Source organism: Sprattus sprattus, assembly GCF_963457725.1.
Source record: "Sprattus sprattus genome assembly, chromosome: 10".
Classification (NCBI taxonomy): Eukaryota; Metazoa; Chordata; class Actinopteri; order Clupeiformes; family Clupeidae; genus Sprattus; species Sprattus sprattus.
In genome coordinates, this window is record NC_137908.1 from 30,345,204 (window position 1) to 30,362,068 (window position 16,865).

General features: G+C 43.5%; 1 protein-coding gene across 3 annotated transcripts in view; it reads left to right on the top strand.

Moving 5' to 3' along the window:
• ndrg3a (ndrg family member 3a) overlaps positions 1 to 16,865 on the top strand; it is a 52,814-nt gene that overhangs the window by 34,218 nt on the left and 1,731 nt on the right. For 2 of the 3 annotated variants that reach the window (XM_080845576.1, XM_080845578.1), the window contains 13 exons: positions 4,640 to 4,745; positions 5,505 to 5,625; positions 7,248 to 7,310; positions 8,243 to 8,303; positions 11,032 to 11,118; positions 11,457 to 11,513; positions 11,798 to 11,901; positions 12,034 to 12,099; positions 12,190 to 12,241; positions 13,609 to 13,656; positions 13,845 to 13,880; positions 14,413 to 14,464; positions 14,702 to 14,719. In XM_080845576.1, coding sequence (XP_080701702.1) covers positions 4,640 to 4,745; positions 5,505 to 5,625; positions 7,248 to 7,310; positions 8,243 to 8,303; positions 11,032 to 11,118; positions 11,457 to 11,513; positions 11,798 to 11,901; positions 12,034 to 12,099; positions 12,190 to 12,241; positions 13,609 to 13,656; positions 13,845 to 13,880; positions 14,413 to 14,464; positions 14,702 to 14,719 — 871 coding nt within the window. The remainder of the gene's footprint in view (positions 1 to 4,639; positions 4,746 to 5,504; positions 5,626 to 7,247; positions 7,311 to 8,242; positions 8,304 to 11,031; positions 11,119 to 11,456; positions 11,514 to 11,797; positions 11,902 to 12,033; positions 12,100 to 12,189; positions 12,242 to 13,608; positions 13,657 to 13,844; positions 13,881 to 14,412; positions 14,465 to 14,701; positions 14,720 to 16,865) is intronic. The other variant, XM_080845577.1, reaches the window with a different exon arrangement.

Genomic DNA, 16,865 nt, shown 5'->3' on the forward strand with positions numbered 1-16,865 from the left:
GGCATTCTGTGGGCTCAGAGCAGCTCTTTTTCCGCAGTCACTCCTCTAGGAGGAGTGTGTGTGTGTGTGTGTGTGTGTGTGTGTGTGTGTGTGTGTGTGTGTGTGTGTGTGTGTATTGAGAGAGCCATGGAATGAAGAACTATTCCAGTCTTGGCCTCCCTCAGAATCTTTGTCAGTCTCTCCGCCTAGGGTTATTTGTGCATCACTGCCCAGCATCTCCTGAGTCAGCTAGTCTCTGGCATTACTGGAAGACACACACACACACACACACACACACACATTCAAACACTCAGAGATCTAACTCAATTTTTAATTCCTTTTGTAAAGGAAAACGTGATTACAGTCCCGCTTATGTTTTTAAACAGTATCATATGTTTCACCTGTATGGTATATGACTATGTGAATGATACACAGGAATGTTATTCTGTGTGTTTCCAGTTGTTTCTATGAGAGCACTGTTATATACTATTATATGCATTGTATATTTCCCATTACATTCAGCCCGAGATGATATATGCACATGGTTTTCCATAAGGGGCGTTTTCTGGTGGAAATCTTGCTGCTTGCCAGATGAGTCACTATACTGCTGAGCCGCCGCAGCACACCCTCTTAGGATGTGAAGCTTCGCTGTCTTCCATTACACCAACATCACTGGCCGCAGATCACTGATGGAGGGACTGAGATAGGTCTCGTATGGGAGGGATGTTAGAGATATGAGAGAGGAACAAACTTGTATGTGCCACGATGATTTTCTGCTCAGATTACTTTCTGTGGGTTGTTCTGAAACGTGTGAATATCTCACTGGGTTTTCTCCACCATGTCCTGGCAGGACAGTCAAGCAGCCTCCGTAGCGGGCGGCTCAACACAATAAGATCAAGGACTGAGCGACATAGGAGGTCATTCGTCCCAGCTGCCATGAAACTTTAATTATTATGCACTTAACACCATGTACATAGCTGAATTGTATTGTTTGTAATGTCTGTATTTATTGTTTGTAATTATTGTAACTATGTGAGAGCTGCAAGATCCCAGAATTTCCCCACGGGATTAATAAAGTATTTATCTATCTATCTATCTATCTAAGCTGTGCTGTGTATTTCACAGTGATTCTCACTCAAGATCAAGATGAAGCAGGGCCACAGCAGTCCCCTGTCTCCTCGTGTGAACACCCACGGCTTTTGGGCCTGTTAAAAAGATGTTATTGCTCGGCAAACTGGGGGTTAGCAGGCATGAACTGGGTCTTCATGGCTAGACTATTGGCAGGGTCTTCAGGTGGGGCGTGGGCAGGGTTTGTATCGTTGGTGGGGGTTTAGAGGCTAATCTGGACCCTCAGTGCTGGGAGGCTCAAAGGAGGTTGTGTTGTGTTGTGTTGTAGTGCTGGGTTGCTGGAGTGAGGTTGTTTTGTGTTGTAGTGATGGGTTGCTGGAGTGTAGTTGTGTTGTAGTGATGGGTTGCTGGAGTGAGGCTGTGTTGTAGTGATGGGTTGCTGCTGCTGGAGTGAGGTTGTGTTGTGTTGTAGTGCTGGGTTGCTGGAGTGAGGTTGTGTTGTAGTGCTGGGTTGCTGGAGTGAGGTTGTGTTGTGTTGTAGTGCTGGGTTGCTGGAGTGAGGTTGTGTTGTGTTGTTGTGTTGTAGTGCTGGGTTGCTGGAGTGAGGTTGTGTTGTGTTGTAGTGCTGGGTTGCTGGAGTGAGGTTGTGTTGTGTTGTAGTTAGGGATGCACCGATCCGATATTTGTATCGGTATCGGTACCGATATTGAAGACATTTCTAGATCGGGTATCGGTGACAATGGGCCGATCCATATTTAAATTTTTTTTTTTTTTTATGTTTATTTATGTATTTACAAGGAGGCTTTGTTTAATTCATATCATGTTTATTTATGTATTTACATGGAGGCTTTGTTTAATTCATATCATGCTCCGGTATCATTGTTTTAAACGGACTGTTATTATATTGAAACAAGCACATTCAAAGATTTAGGGTGGCGCGATAGCAGACAATCCAGAGAACAGCCATCAAAAGCCTTCCCGCACGTTAACTGTATGAAAAACTATCTGTTGATAGTGACGTTGCCTGGCAACGCTGTCTGCTCAGTTAAGTTCGGTGAATAGTGACAAGTTCAGTTCGTCGCCCATCAGTGGCAAAGTAGTTGTGCCTTATACATTTCCAATGCTTAAATCATCATTGTTCGACATGTATGTGAGGCATTGTGTGCGTACATAATGAATGTAAGGGGTTTCATGAAGTTACGGCTGTGATAGGTAGAGTATTATGAGTGCAGGTTGCTATTAGTAGCGATTAGCATGCTAAGCGGAGATTTAGTTATGTTCTGATGTTGATTCGCTGTAATAAAGATGGCTTCATCCTGTTAACATTTCGACTGGATGAGCTATGAATGAGATTCATGTTGCCTAGTGTAATGTCCACAATTATATGTATCGAGTAATGTTAGTTGTGTAATTGTTATCGTGTAGCAATAACTCATGCTAAAGTAATTCAGTGCAGTCCCCATTCTCATTGCAGGCACACACATGTGTACAATCACATGCATCGTCATGTAATGGAAATTGATGAATGCACATTAAAGAGAGATAAAGAATACAGTTTTGGTAATTGTGGGTCTTTTAACAGAGTAGAACCAGCAAATGCATTAACAGGTCACCATGCTGAGCCTCTACAATGTAACGTTAAAGTTGACACTAGCGGATATATGATTGCTAACTAATATGAAGACTAGCCCTAGTTAGAACGTACATTATTTTTGATTATTTTTATCCTATGTTATGAATTGATAGTGATGACTAGACATGATGTTTAGTAGCAAATGAGCAAAAAATGCACCAAGATCTCATGTCATGCACTCCTCTTTTCTCCCTCTCGCACGTGTGGTCACACACATACACACAGTTACCATACTTTCACGCTGTTTTTTTAATATCGGTATCGGATCGGTATCGGCCGATACTAAACCTCAGATATCGGTATCGGTATCGGAGGTGAAAAAAGCGGATCGGTGCATCCCTAGTTGTAGTGCTGGGTTGCTGGAGTGAGGTTGTAGTGCTGGGTTGCTGGAGTGAGGTTTTGTTGTAGTGCTGGGTTGCTGGAGTGAGGTTGTGTTGTAGTGATGGGTTGCTAGAGTGAGGTTGTGTTGTAGTGATGGGTTGCTAGAGTGAGGTTGTGTTGTGTTATAGTGCTGGGTTGCTGGAGTGAGGTTGTGTTGTAGTGCTGGGTTGCTGGAGTGAGGTTGTGTTGTGTTGTAGTGATGGGTTGCTAGAGTGAGGTTGTGTTGTGTTGTAGTGATGGGTTGCTGGAGTGAGGTTGTGTTGTAGTGCTGGGTTGCTGGAGTGAGGTTGTGTTGTGTTGTGTTGTAGTGATGGGTTGCTGGAGTGAGGTTGTGTTGTGTTGTAGTGATGGGTTGCTGGAGTGAGGTTGTGTTGTGTTGTAGTGCTGGGTTGCTGGAGTGAGGTTGTGTTGTGTTGTAGTGATGGGTTGCTAGAGTGAGGTTGTGTTGTGTTGTAGTGATGGGTTGCTGGAGTGAGGTTGTGTTGTAGTGCTGGGTTGCTGGAGTGAGGTTGTGTTGTGTTGTGTTGTAGTGATGGGTTGCTGGAGTGAGGTTGTGTTGTGTTGTAGTGATGGGTTGCTGGAGTGAGGTTGTGTTGTGTTGTAGTGATGGGTTGCTGGAGTGAGGTTGTGTTGTGTTGTAGTGATGGGTTGCTGGAGTGAGGTTGTGTTGTGTTGTAGTGCTGGGTTGCTGGAGTGAGGTTGTGTTGTGTTGTAGTGATGGGTTACTGGAGTGAGGTTGTGTTGTAGTGCTGGGTTGCTGGAGTGAGGTTGTGTTGTGTTGTGTTGTAGTGATGGGTTGCTGGAGTGAGGTTGTGTTGTGTTGTGTTGTGTTGTAGTGCTGGGTTGCTGGAGTGAGGTTGTGTTGTGTTGTGTTGTGTTGTGTTGTAGTGCTGGGTTGCTGGAGTGAGGTTGTGTTGTAGTGCTGGGTTGCTGGAGTGAGGTTGTGTTGTGTTGTAGTGCTGGGTTGCTGGGGGGTGGTGAAGTTTGGGATACTGAGTTGTTGCTGGGCTCTGTGCTCCCTGCAGGGTTGTTGGTACTGGGCTGGGTTTATAGCGTTGGGTTTAGGCCGGCAGCTGTATCGATCCTGGCAGATGGCCCGTGGGTCCGGTCCTGACTCACCCATACAGCTGTGTTATGCTCCTCTCTCCTGTCCTCCAGAGTCCACAAGCACAGACGCCCGACTCTCACTCTCTCACTCTCTCACATTCTCTCTCTCTCTCTCTCTCTCTCACTTTCTCACACTCTCTCTCTCACACTCTCACTCTCACTCTCACTCTCTCACTCCTCTGTGCGCTCATCAGCTGCCGAGAATCCCTCACTAGATTGGCTGGGTTATTAGTCATGACAAGCTACATATCTGTGTGAATGTACCATTGACACAGGAAATCTGTCTTGTGTGTGGGTTTTTGTTTCCTTTTGTAATATAATAGTCAGAGTGAACGAGATTTTTCATTTACTGTACTCAGTTCAGATCGCGTGTGTGTGCACTTGTGTGTGTGTGTATGAGTGTGTAGGAATGTGTGGTTCAGTACAACCACCTGCTGACCTGTGTGTGTCCCACTGTGTGTTTGCTTGTAGGAACATGACATTGAGACTCCCCACGGCATGCTTCATGTGACCATGAGAGGCGTACCCAAGGGCAACCGGCCCGTTATTCTCACCTACCATGACATCGGCCTCAACCGTGAGTACTGGAATACTGAGCCCTCAAAAGCCTACACAGTCACAACGTTACTACCGCTTTATATCATGGGGTACTCCAAGAACAACGTTACTACAGCTTTATATCAGGGGGTACTCCAAGATCATGCTTTAGTGACAAACCTTTATATCAGGGGGTTCTCCAAGATCATGCTTTAGTGACAAACCTTTATATCAGGGGGTGCTCCAAGATCATGCTTTAGTGACAAACCTTTATATCAGGGGGTACTCCAAGATCATGCTTTAGTGACGAACCTTTATATCAGGGGGTTCTCCAAGATCATGGTTTAGTGACAAACCTTTATATCAGGGGGTACTCCAAGAACAACGTCACTACAGCTTTATATCAGTGGGTACTCCAAGATCATGGTTTAGTGACAAACATAAGTAAGTAAACTCAGATTAAGTGGTAAACCTCCTTCAATCATATATATACTCTACAGTTAATGGTTTACCATTTACTCTGAGTTAACTTAGCCAGGTTTGTCACTTACCTGGAATTTCCCCAGGTGTTCGATAAGTTTGTACAGTATAGTTTACAATATTTTGTCTGATTCTGTTAAATAACTTCATAACCCACTACACTACACTACACAGACACACACACACACACACACACACACACACACACACACACACACCAAACACACATACATATTAGTGTAAAAAAATGTTGGCTTATTTTAAGTTTATGTATATTGTTTATACATACAGTATGTGGGTTGATGTTGTCTATGTGCAGATAAGTCGTGCTTCAACACGCTGTTTAACTACGAGGACATGCAGGAGATCATGCATCACTTTGCTGTGGTGCACGTGGACGCCCCAGGCCAGCAGGACACAGCGCCTCCCTTCCCCACTGGGTGAGCAGCTGCTCTGGGCCCCCCTCCCAGCGTGGACACTGGACACACACTCCTTCCTGTCCTACAAGCTCCATGTCCTCTCTGTCCTCTGTCTTCTATGTTCTGTCTCTGTGGGCCCTAATTTCATTGACAGGCAATGAGCTAAGCAGTGAACACAATGGTGCAAGCTATCGTGTGGTGTGTGGGAGCATTGTGCTGACCCACCCGTGTTTGCATTAAGGATCATGGTATTGAATTAGCGAAATTATTTAGCCAAGTTATTAAATTAGCTCCAATGAACACGTAGGGGCCTTTGCTCATTGCTTGTTCCTTTGCTTGCTGCCTGTCAACGAAATTAGGGCCCTATGTGTTATCGCTGTTTCTCTTTTACATTTTTTGAATGTTTTTGGGGGGGGCTGTTCTAGCCTTTATTTGAAATGAAAGTGGAGAACAGGCAGGGCATAAGAGGAGGAGTAGGACTGAGTGATGACCAGTCACTGTTTCTCTTGTCCACACAATACCACCTCTGCCTCTGTGTCTCTTCCTCTCCCTCTGGTCCATTCTGTCCACTCAGTCCCTTCTCTCTGCTCTGACCCACTCCGTGTCACCAGTGAAGAAGTCCTCATCGATTCATGTGCTACGTCTTCTCCATCACCTCTGCATTTCTCCCTATCCATCTGTCCTTTCCTGTGTTTTTTCCCCGTTTCCCTCCATCTATTCTGTGTCTTATGCAACCTGGAGCACAGGGACATAGGGCCACTCCCTCCAATGTAACCTAATTAGATTGGATGAGCATGGGGTACAATATGTCCTGACCACGCTGAACGCGGTGGGATACATTTCAAGACAACAAGAGTTTATGACAAGCGCTCAGAAATAGAAAGGAGCCAACGGGTGCGTTCACTGCTTCTCTGGGGGAGCGTGGGTGCAGGAGGAATCTCCACATGATTGGATGAAGCAGATTGGATGAGTCAGACCGTTAGCTTGTTATACACACACACACACACACACACACACACACACACAAACACACATACACATAAACACACACACACAAACACACATACACATAAACACACACACACACAGGAGAAAGCCATCAGCTCCCAGCCCATGGAGAATAGGATACATTACAGTACACACTGAAAGGGTCATGACCCATAGTTGTGCAGCATGTGATGCCTCTGGTTCTCTTTGGACTTGTTAGAACATTATAACAAGGCTCATAATGACGAGGCCCATAGACCTCCCATGCACATCAACAAGTAGGCTCCATGCTGCAGGGCCACCGTCATGGTTTCCATGTATCTATATACATATATACTGTATATATCAGATGGTATGTGAGTTTCTTTGTCTGTGGAGGTGCCCATAGATATTATTCAGTCATATAACTTTTTTTATTGACAAAGCTAACTTTTGCAATTTTAAAAATGACACAATGTGTATGTGGGTGTCCTGAAATGTACCCACCATCTGGTCTCTGTCAGATCTGTCAGATACCATTCTCTGCTCTCTGCTCTCTGTACACAAAGCATGAAATCTGTGTGTGTGTTTGTGTGTGTGTGTGTGTGTGTTTGTGCGTGCATGCATGCGTGCGTGCGTGTGCGTGTGTGTGTGTGTGTGTGTGTGTGTGTCCACAGGTACCTGTACCCCACCATGGATGAGCTGGCAGAGATGCTGCCATCTGTACTGACTCATCTGAGGTGAGTGTGAGAGCCAGTCCTCTCTGACAGCACAGGACAGCAGCCCCCCCCCCCCCTCCTGCCCTGTGGGCTCACAGGCCCAGAGTTCACACCACACACACCATGACATGAGTCACAGGCCCAGAGTTCACACCACACACACCATGACATGAGTCACAGGCCCAGAGTTCACACCACACACACCATGACATGACCCCCACAGAGGAGTCACAGGCCCAGAGTTCACACCACACACACCATGACATGACCCCCACAGAGGAGTCACAGGCCCAGAGTTCACACCACACACACCATGACATGACCCCCACAGAGGAGTCACAGGCCCAGAGTTCACATCACACACACCATGACATGACCCCCACAGAGGAGTCACAGGCCCAGAGTTCACACCACACACACCATGACATTACCCCCACAGAGGAGTCAGCTGAGGGATGGAGCTCTGTTTGTGTACAATCACATGAGCACATAGTGCTGTGCCAATACACAATGTTTGCAACCGACTTAATTGATTTAATTGTCCAAAGTAATAAATGCTATCAAACCAAGACTAGTGACCTTTGCAGCCTCTGTCTGGGTGTTGACAGCTCCATGCTAGGCTGTATGCTGACATTAGCTGAATGTCAATATGAGCCCCCACGCAGTGGCCGTAGTCATAACCCGAAACCACATCCACCCCAATCAAAAAGACTTACAACATTCTGATTGAGGCTCTCTCTCTCTCTCTCTCTCTCTCTCTATCTCTCTTTCTCTCTGGTTGTATGAATGTCTTTAGGTATTGCACATTGTGTTTACTGATGTTGTGTGTGTGTTTTTGTGTGTGTGTGTGTGTGTGTGTGTGTGTGTGTGTGTGTGTGTGTGTGTGTGTGTGTGTGTGTGTGTGTGTGTGTGTGTGTGTGTGTGTGTGTGTGTCCCTTTTCTGCTGTCCACAGGCTTAGCAGTGTGATTGGGATCGGTGTAGGGGCCGGAGCATACATCCTAAGCCGATTTGCTGTGAGTCCAATCACCCCTCACATTTATCAGATTCACAGTTTGCTCGCATATTCTGCAGTCTAAATGCATTGTTTAGTGTTAAGTATCTCAGGAATTAAGAGTCAGGAATGTTTTGTGACTTGAATGAACTTAATGTGTCCCCGGAATCATGATTATTTAATAGCTCGTTTAAAAATGAAGAGTGCTGAGAGTCGAGATTGTCTGGCCTCTATGCAGTACAACATGACAGAGGAATTCACACATTAGGATTAATTGGTCTCTGACCCATAATCTCTCTCTCTCTCTCTCTCTCTCTCTCTCTCTCTCTCTCTCTCTCTCTCTCTCTCTCTCTCTCTCTCTCTCTCTGGGTACACCTCATATGTACTCTTATAAACGTATTATAGACAGCAGTAAGTCAGTTGATAAATGCCCAAAAGGGATAGATATTGATATGTCATATGTTTCAAGAAGTCTATGCTAATAGTTACACTTTCCGGCATAACCTTAGTTATTGTCCATATAGCCACATGTAAAATAGTTCACCTCTCCTAACTAAATGTAAGATCCGACATGTATTCAAACTAATGTACCTACAGCTTGAACTCATTTCCTGAATCTTACATATTGCTTTGCTGAATATGCAGCTTAGCATAATTATTGGGTGTTAGCACACACACACACTAGGGATGCAGTTTGGTATGTATCGTGTTTTTTAGGGACACGGAACAGTTTCTGTATCTTTATATTTAAGAAAAAAAATCACCCTTTAAACAATTTTTTTTGCCTCTAGACAAATAAAACGTTCTATTCTGAAAATTGGCAGCATGACTGATTAGGCCTGGTTTCTGTCTCTACTGCAGTGAGGTAGCTTTCACTTGCTCTGGAGGTTTACTTTTCCATCCGGTAACATAACCCCGTTTAGTAACCGACGAATAGGGCTGCCAATTTTTGGCTATAAATACTTCCACTGCTTTCGATATTACCTCTGCCAAGGTTTTTAGATGCTAGATGTGGCATTGCGACATGAGACATTTGGTCTTGGTGGAGGTCTGAACTCCCTGAGTGCCCTTCTAGTTTCTTTGTTCTGTTTTGTTTTTCATTTGTCTCAAATTGTTGTAGGAAGGCAACAGCGAGAGACGAGTAGACTCTCCTTGCTTCACCTCGGATGGGGCCGAGTGATGGGACGTCATGTTAGAACTGTTTCCACTCGGATAGCCAACAGTGGCAAACCAATGCGTGCAGACTCTACTTTGTTTACAGCCTTCTTATCCTGGTCATTGTATTAAACGTTGAATCCAAAATGTTCCCACACAACAGATCTTAAAAGTCGCAGTTCCTTTCCAAATTTGCTTCTCTCTGTCTAGGTAGCTTTTGCCACTGTCAAGCTGGAGCTCATTGGAGATCATTTTGTTTTTAGTTTCCCCCTCGTCTCCGGTCCTCCAGCACAATTTGAAAATGATAAGGAACTGACAGGCGTACCGTAATACCGCGGCTCACCTGTGTGTATTGAACCATAAGGGCCGTACTGAACACTTCGACAATATACTGTGTACTGTTGCATCCCTAACAAACACACACACACACACATACCCCCCCCCCCCCCACACACACATACCCCCCCCCAAACACCCCCCCCCCCCCCCCCCCCCCCCCACACACACACACACACACACACACACAGGTATTTTTAGTGTCTTTTCTGTCATACAATTTCAGAGATACCAGACCTCCCAGCTTGTCTTGCTCTGTCAGTATCTATTCCTCAATCTCCTTAGTTCCTTCTCTCTCCTCCTGATATGTATTACAGGTCTTTTAAACTGCTTACTTACAAAATCTTTACATATTTCACACAATATCTGAAACAGCAAAACCCCACACCAAATATGCAAAACTAAAAACATGCACTCTTCTCTCAAAAAATTGGATTTAGTTTCAGAAAACGTGTGTGAGCGGTTGAGTTGTAAAAGACTGTAACTACACTCACTATTCTTCTAGCAGTCTTTCTTTCTTGGTTCTTTTTTTCCTTTTCTCTGTCTGTCTCCCTCCCTCTCTCTTTCCCTCTTGTTGGTTATTGTGGTACTGCATAATCCCTCTTCCTCATCCTTATTGGCAGGCCAAATGGAGGGGGGCGAGAGAGAGAGAGAGGGAGGGAGGAAAGGAGGGAGGGGGTTATCTGCTGAAAGATTGATGCAGCAAAGGAAAGGATGAGTGGTATGGAGTGTAAAGCCCTCTCCCTCTTCTCCTCTCTATCTCTCCCTCTATATGTTTTTACAAATGGGTAAGCCGACCACATAAATGGCAGCTATATATTGTCATATATTTATATGTAACTAACATTGATATATTTAGAGAGCAGCAGCTAAATTGCCTGAAGGTAATACAGTGTATGCAAAGCCTCTGTCCAGCAGAATAATGTATGGCTGAGCCTCTGGTTTTCCACCTGGGCTGCAGCATGATCATAAATTTGGGTTTAAATAAGCAATCTAAAAGCTAGAGGAGCTCGAGGAGCCAACGTGACTGTGTGGTCCTGGGCAGGCCTGCAGTGCATAAGGCGCCATCTCCATGTATATTTCATCTGCTTAGTGACTTGTGTTCTCTCTCTCTCTTCCTCTCCCTGTCCCTCTCTCTCTCCCTCTCCCTGTCCCTCTCTCTCTCCCTCTCCCTGTCCCTCTCTCTCTCCCTCTCCCTCTCCCTGTCCCTCTCTCTCTCCCTCTCCCTCTCCCTCTCTCTGTCTCCCTGTCTGGTGCAGCTCAACCATCCCTCTCTTGTGGAGGGTCTGGTGCTCATCAATGTGGACTCCTGTGCGGAGGGCTGGATTGACTGGGCTGCCTCTAAGGTAAGCTGAGATGAGGCGCTCTTGATGGGCAACACAGTGTCTGTGTATGGGTGTACCCTCCTCTATTCACTGCAGTGCAGCTTCTAAAGATTTAACAGATTTATACTTCATCAATACGGCACATAAACATGGCCAACAGGGAGACAATGAGCAGATACAAAACAGCAGAATGGTCAAATAAAACTAGAAATTGCAGCCAACAGAGGAAAAACACCACGGTGTAGTGTAGACTACTGAAATGATGGTTAGAGTTATAACTAGTCTAGGAGGCCTTTTTAAATGAGTGTTATTTTGGAGTTGTGAGTGGATGTACTCTAACGGTTCTTTTATCTCCGCAGCTCTCTGGCTGGACCAGCAGCGTTGTGGACAATGTGATGGCCCACCACTTCAGTACCGTGAGTACAGCAGCCTCCTCCTCTGCCCAGGGCGCATTAGATCTGAAGGATGAGTTTCCCCATCATCCAGTCTGCTTTCATTTAATATCGGCCTCATTCTTTGTGTAGCTCTATTTTGAAACATGTCCCCGCGGCCTGTTTCGGTTACTCTGTGTTCAGCTCTTGTCTTGGTCTACAGTCTTTTATGAAGAAAAATGTTGATAACAATATGTCCAAGTTTTATAAAGGAGATATTTAATCATTTAGAATTCTAAGTGTTTGAGTTATTGGTCTGACATCCTCAGGATGAGCTGACGGACAACATGGAACTCATCCAGACCTACCGCCTCCACATCTCCCAGGACATCAACCAGGACAACCTGGGCCTCTTCTGTGGCTCCTACAGCAGGTAAAGACTCATTGGGCCACCCTTGCTGCTCTGTCACACGACCTGTGGCTATCCTCCCCTCTCTGCCCCTTAGGGGAATCATGGCTAAGTGTGCTAATGAAGCTAGTCTAAATGGCCTGTTGCCTCTTGCAGCCGCCGTGACCTGGGCGTTGAGAGGCCAACTGTGGGGCTCAACGAGGATACTGTGAACACACTGACGTAAGTGCGACCTTTGAACTCTTATACTACAACGGAGGTGTATTACTGTGTGGTGGGGGTTGTTCTTCATTTGTGACCTTTGCCATACAGTGTCCCCGCTCTGCTGGTGGTGGGGGATACATCTCCTGCTGTTGAGGCTGTGGTAAGTCCCATGATTCGTTACTGATTCACGGTGCCAGTAAGCACATTCACTTTATTTTGTTTTATTTTATTTTATTAAAGGATCCCCATTAGCTTATGCCATAGCAGTTTGCTAATCCTCCTGGGGTCCACATAAAATCCACATTACAAGTAATACTATTAAGTGTATTAAAATACAGTTCCTACATACACAACTATAATAACAGTATACATAATACATCATTAATACAGTATAATAAATAACTAAAACAGTACAGTTTAAGGCGAGACACGGCAGGCAAAAACATCGTTTTTTTCAGCAGTGGTCAATTTTGAGATTTTGAGCTAGTTCACTCCCTAAACATGTAATCTTTGATACTAGCATAAAGAAAATATCCTAATTATACATTAATGTGTATATTTATTCACATTTTGTCTGTCTGCGGCGTCAGTATTCTCCTAGGTTTCCTGGAAAGTTAGCATTCTAACGTAACGTGCAGTATATCGGCTATCTGATGCCTGTCATGTTTGGTATCGTTGAAAAGCTCTGTATCTCCCACACAACGCTATGTAATCCAAATAAGGACATTTCCTTTCCAGCAGTAACCAATGATGTTAGTAAAAACGGGGCTTTAAACCTAAGGACGCAATTTCATTGGTTTGCGGTGGTTTCTGATAACGTGATTCGTTCAGACGCATCACGTGGTATGGCTTGACACTTCCTTGAATCTTTAAATGCGATTTTCTCAAAATGAGTTTTTTGTCATATTCCAAGGGAAAAATCTTTATACACCAAACTTTCCAGTCTTGTACCCAACTATATTATGAAGACATTTACAGAGGGATTTGTAAATATATTATTTCTAGCCTGAATTATATAACATTATATCCCCAAAAACATGGCGAAAATCGTTTTTTTTAAGGCTATTGACAGTATTTTCTGATTTACAGGAAAACAAAAGTAGATATCCATAAATCCCTCTAAGTTTTTCCCATCTAATATGCCAACAAAAGGGAAAAGGAATTTTTAACCTGGCTTTATCCCATGATCAGATTTTTTCTTTTTTAACATTATGCAAATTAGCGCATATTTAACGAGATAATACCTAATTTGCATATTCAAACATCAAAATACAAAAAACTTGTAATACATTTTTTTCTCATCTAAACATGAGTAATCAACTGAGAAAGTTTCATGGTGATACCTATTATTTAAGATTTTTTTTATGCACAGTATTACAAAGAACAATTTGCGTTACAAAAGACCTTTAACTCTAAAATAAATGATGCCTCTAGCCTGAAGAGAGGCAAAGGGGATCAAGGTGGCTTCTGAAGAAGTAAGATGGTATGATTTTCACTGCAACTCAAGTATTTTCTCTGACTGCATAGGTGGAGTGTAACTCAAGGTTAAACCCAACCAAAACCACCCTCCTGAAGGTGAGAACATTTATTTTTCCACCCAACATACTGTATGTGTAATGTCTCTTAGCGAGTAAATCCCCCTGCTTTGATTTACATTTATGCCTTACCATGCAAACAGTTCCTTTTGTGTCATTTGTATTAATGAGGTCCATGGTGGTATTAACGCTCTGCTCTCCTCCCCTCTGCGTTTTCTCTCTGAGCAGATGGCTGACTGTGGTGGTCTGCCCCAGGTTGTGCAGGTGGGTAGTCATCAGCTCTATACTGTTTACTTGCAGTTTAGAAATGTGTGGTTTTGCATATAAAACGTGTAAGTAATTACAACATTGGCTGTTTTTATAGTTGTAATGAAATGACAGGCCAATGTAATGGTTTTTAATATTTAAAGGGGAGTTGCCAAACCTTAGGGAAAACATTCTGCATACTTGGTTCTCAGACACTTAAAACCAAACATGAGTTCAGCGCATGAAAAAAGGAAGAACATTTTCTGGAAACGTATCCAGTCAAGATCAGAATCAGTGTATTGGCCCTCAGCCACATCCATTTATACAAGTTAGATTTCCACTCAGGTGTTGGTTAAGATAGCAGTATGGTGCTTTTCCGTGAGAATAGATTAGCATTTAAAGCCTGTGTCTGAAATTCTTAGTTACTAAAATACCTCTGGGACTTATTGTTGATATAAACTGAACAATTACAAATATATATACAGTATATAAGCCACTTATTGTTTGGGATGCAGTTGTTGATACATTTGTTCTTCTCCTTCTACTACAGCCTGGTAAACTGGCCGAGGCCTTCAAATATTTTGTCCAGGGAATGGGCTACAGTAAGTAGAAAAACTTTTCATTTTCTTTCCAAAAAAACCTCTCAAACTTGTTTAGCGCAGCATTTTTATAGAGACTGGATTTCTTTAGCCAATCAGAATTCTTTCCCTCAGTCTTTGTTAGCCATGGTAATGAAAAGCCTTGGCGCACAGCCAGCACTGCACTAATAGGATAGTGCTGTTTGTCACTCCTATCACGGAGTCTGGAGCCTCTAACTCTGTTTCCTTTCGTCTCTGCAGTGGTCCATAGCCCCAGCTGTAAGTAGGAGCGGTACCATGTTTCCTAGCATGACTTGCATCTAAGCTCTGTAGAGCAGTTGCCTGTAGAGGGTGTGCTGTGTTTGTTTGCCTGGTACCTCTCTTGTATGAAACACACATGTAAGATGTCATTATCCTTGTGATAAAGTGTTGTGTTGTAGTCCTATGGTCTCATCCATAGCCTCAGTTGAAGTGTTACATTCAAAAAGCAACACAATGCGCATGTGTGCCAAATCTACAAGGACAATCACATCTGCACTGTTGTAATTTACTAAATGTTTGTAATATCAGGCTGTGAAGTATCTTTAAAGGCATCATGCAAATCGATAATGCTGGAATGATAAGTATGATATAAATTATTTTTATGTGTTCCTGCACACAAGCAAGTGTTGAATGATTGAATGGTGAATGCAGATTTTGCGCTCCCTGTATAAATCATTCCCTTTCCCATGGCTGCCCTCCATTTGGATAGAAGCTCAAGGGTCTGGTGGGGTGATGGTGGGGGGGGGAGAATGATAAAGCCTCCAGGGTGAGGACTCTGCTGGGTGAATGTCAGCAGAGGATTAGTGAGGGCTAGAGGCTGGCATCAATGCACACATACAAAGTTCTTTTGAAAAGGAGCCTGAAGCCTACCCTCCAACAAACAAATATGTCCTCAAAACATAAAACATATAACTTAAAATATTATGAAGTGTTTATGTGTAAAAGTCTTAATTTACTCTTTTTGTAATAACGTCCTTTCAGTTTATAATACTGACTGAGAAGTGTAGGTATAATCAGAGATGTGATGGTACCATGTTATCATCACATCACATGCCCACCTATAAGCCAATTAGAATTACACACACGGCATGTCTCTATTGCCACTTCTAAAATGATTCTGACAAAATAACTAACTAAAAGAACAAGCTGTTTTTAGAGAAAGTCGTAGCTGTAGGAACCATCGCCATGCTGATTCAGCTCATTTGTCAGTCACCGAGCCGTGAAAATGTCATTTTTTGCATTCATCTCTGCTGAATTTAATTTTGAGTGAAATTAGCAACTGCAATTCAGTTATCTCATCTTGACTCATTTCCTTAAGCAAGCAGGAGTGTGCAAACTTTAAAAGTTATTTATTATAATTATTTATAATAATTATAATAATTCTTTAAGAAACTTTTAAGAAAAGTATGTTTAATGGAATTTACTATCTGTGTAATACTAGTGCTTTGGCCAAAGTCATTGACCTTTAAGTGAAAACATTGACTTCCTTACCAGGCTGATATTGATAGTCTGAGGGACTCCAGTTAAATGTGGCCCTTTGCTAGTAAGGACCAGTATAGTAAAAACCTTACCTGTAACTGCCTTTGACAAAAGACCTTCACACACACACACACACACACACACACACACACACACACACACACACACACACACACACACAGGAGAAAGCCATCAACTCCCAGCCTGTGGAGAATAGGATAAATTACAGTACACACTGAAAGGGTCATGACCCATAGTTGTGCAGCATGTGATGCCTCTGGTCCTCTTTGGACTTGTTAGAACATTATAACAAGGCTCATAATGACGAGGCCCATAGACCTCCCACGCACATCAACAAGTAGGCTCCATGCTGCAGGGCCACCGTCATGGTTTCATGTAGTTCAGATATCTGTATATCAGACAGTATGTATATTAAACACACACACACACACACACACACACACACACACACACACACACGTACACGCATCCTGTGGTGTTTGTTTCCCTTCTTCCCAATCTGTCAGTAAAGTTGACCCTCTCTTCACCTCATTTTCTCTCCATCACTGTCTTTCCCTTCCTCCCTTGTCTGAACTGACTCCATCTCTCCAATGCAAACAGTCTCCTCTGGACTGTTCAGCCACCTCAGCAACGAATCAGGTACAAGCAGGCACCTTAATCAGGCCAATCAGATTATTGCTGGCTCCCCTGCTTCCTATCCAATCATTCAACCCTTTTAGATGTGCAAGTGTGTTTATCTATGTGTTTTCTATATGCCCTTTATCTTTTTACTTTTAGTTTTTAGTCTTTGGGCACTTTATGTTTTAGATGTTGGTATGGTGTATATATCTGTGTGAACTGCAAGGATTAAAGCTGATGCTGTTGTGTTAGTGTTTCTGTTCTT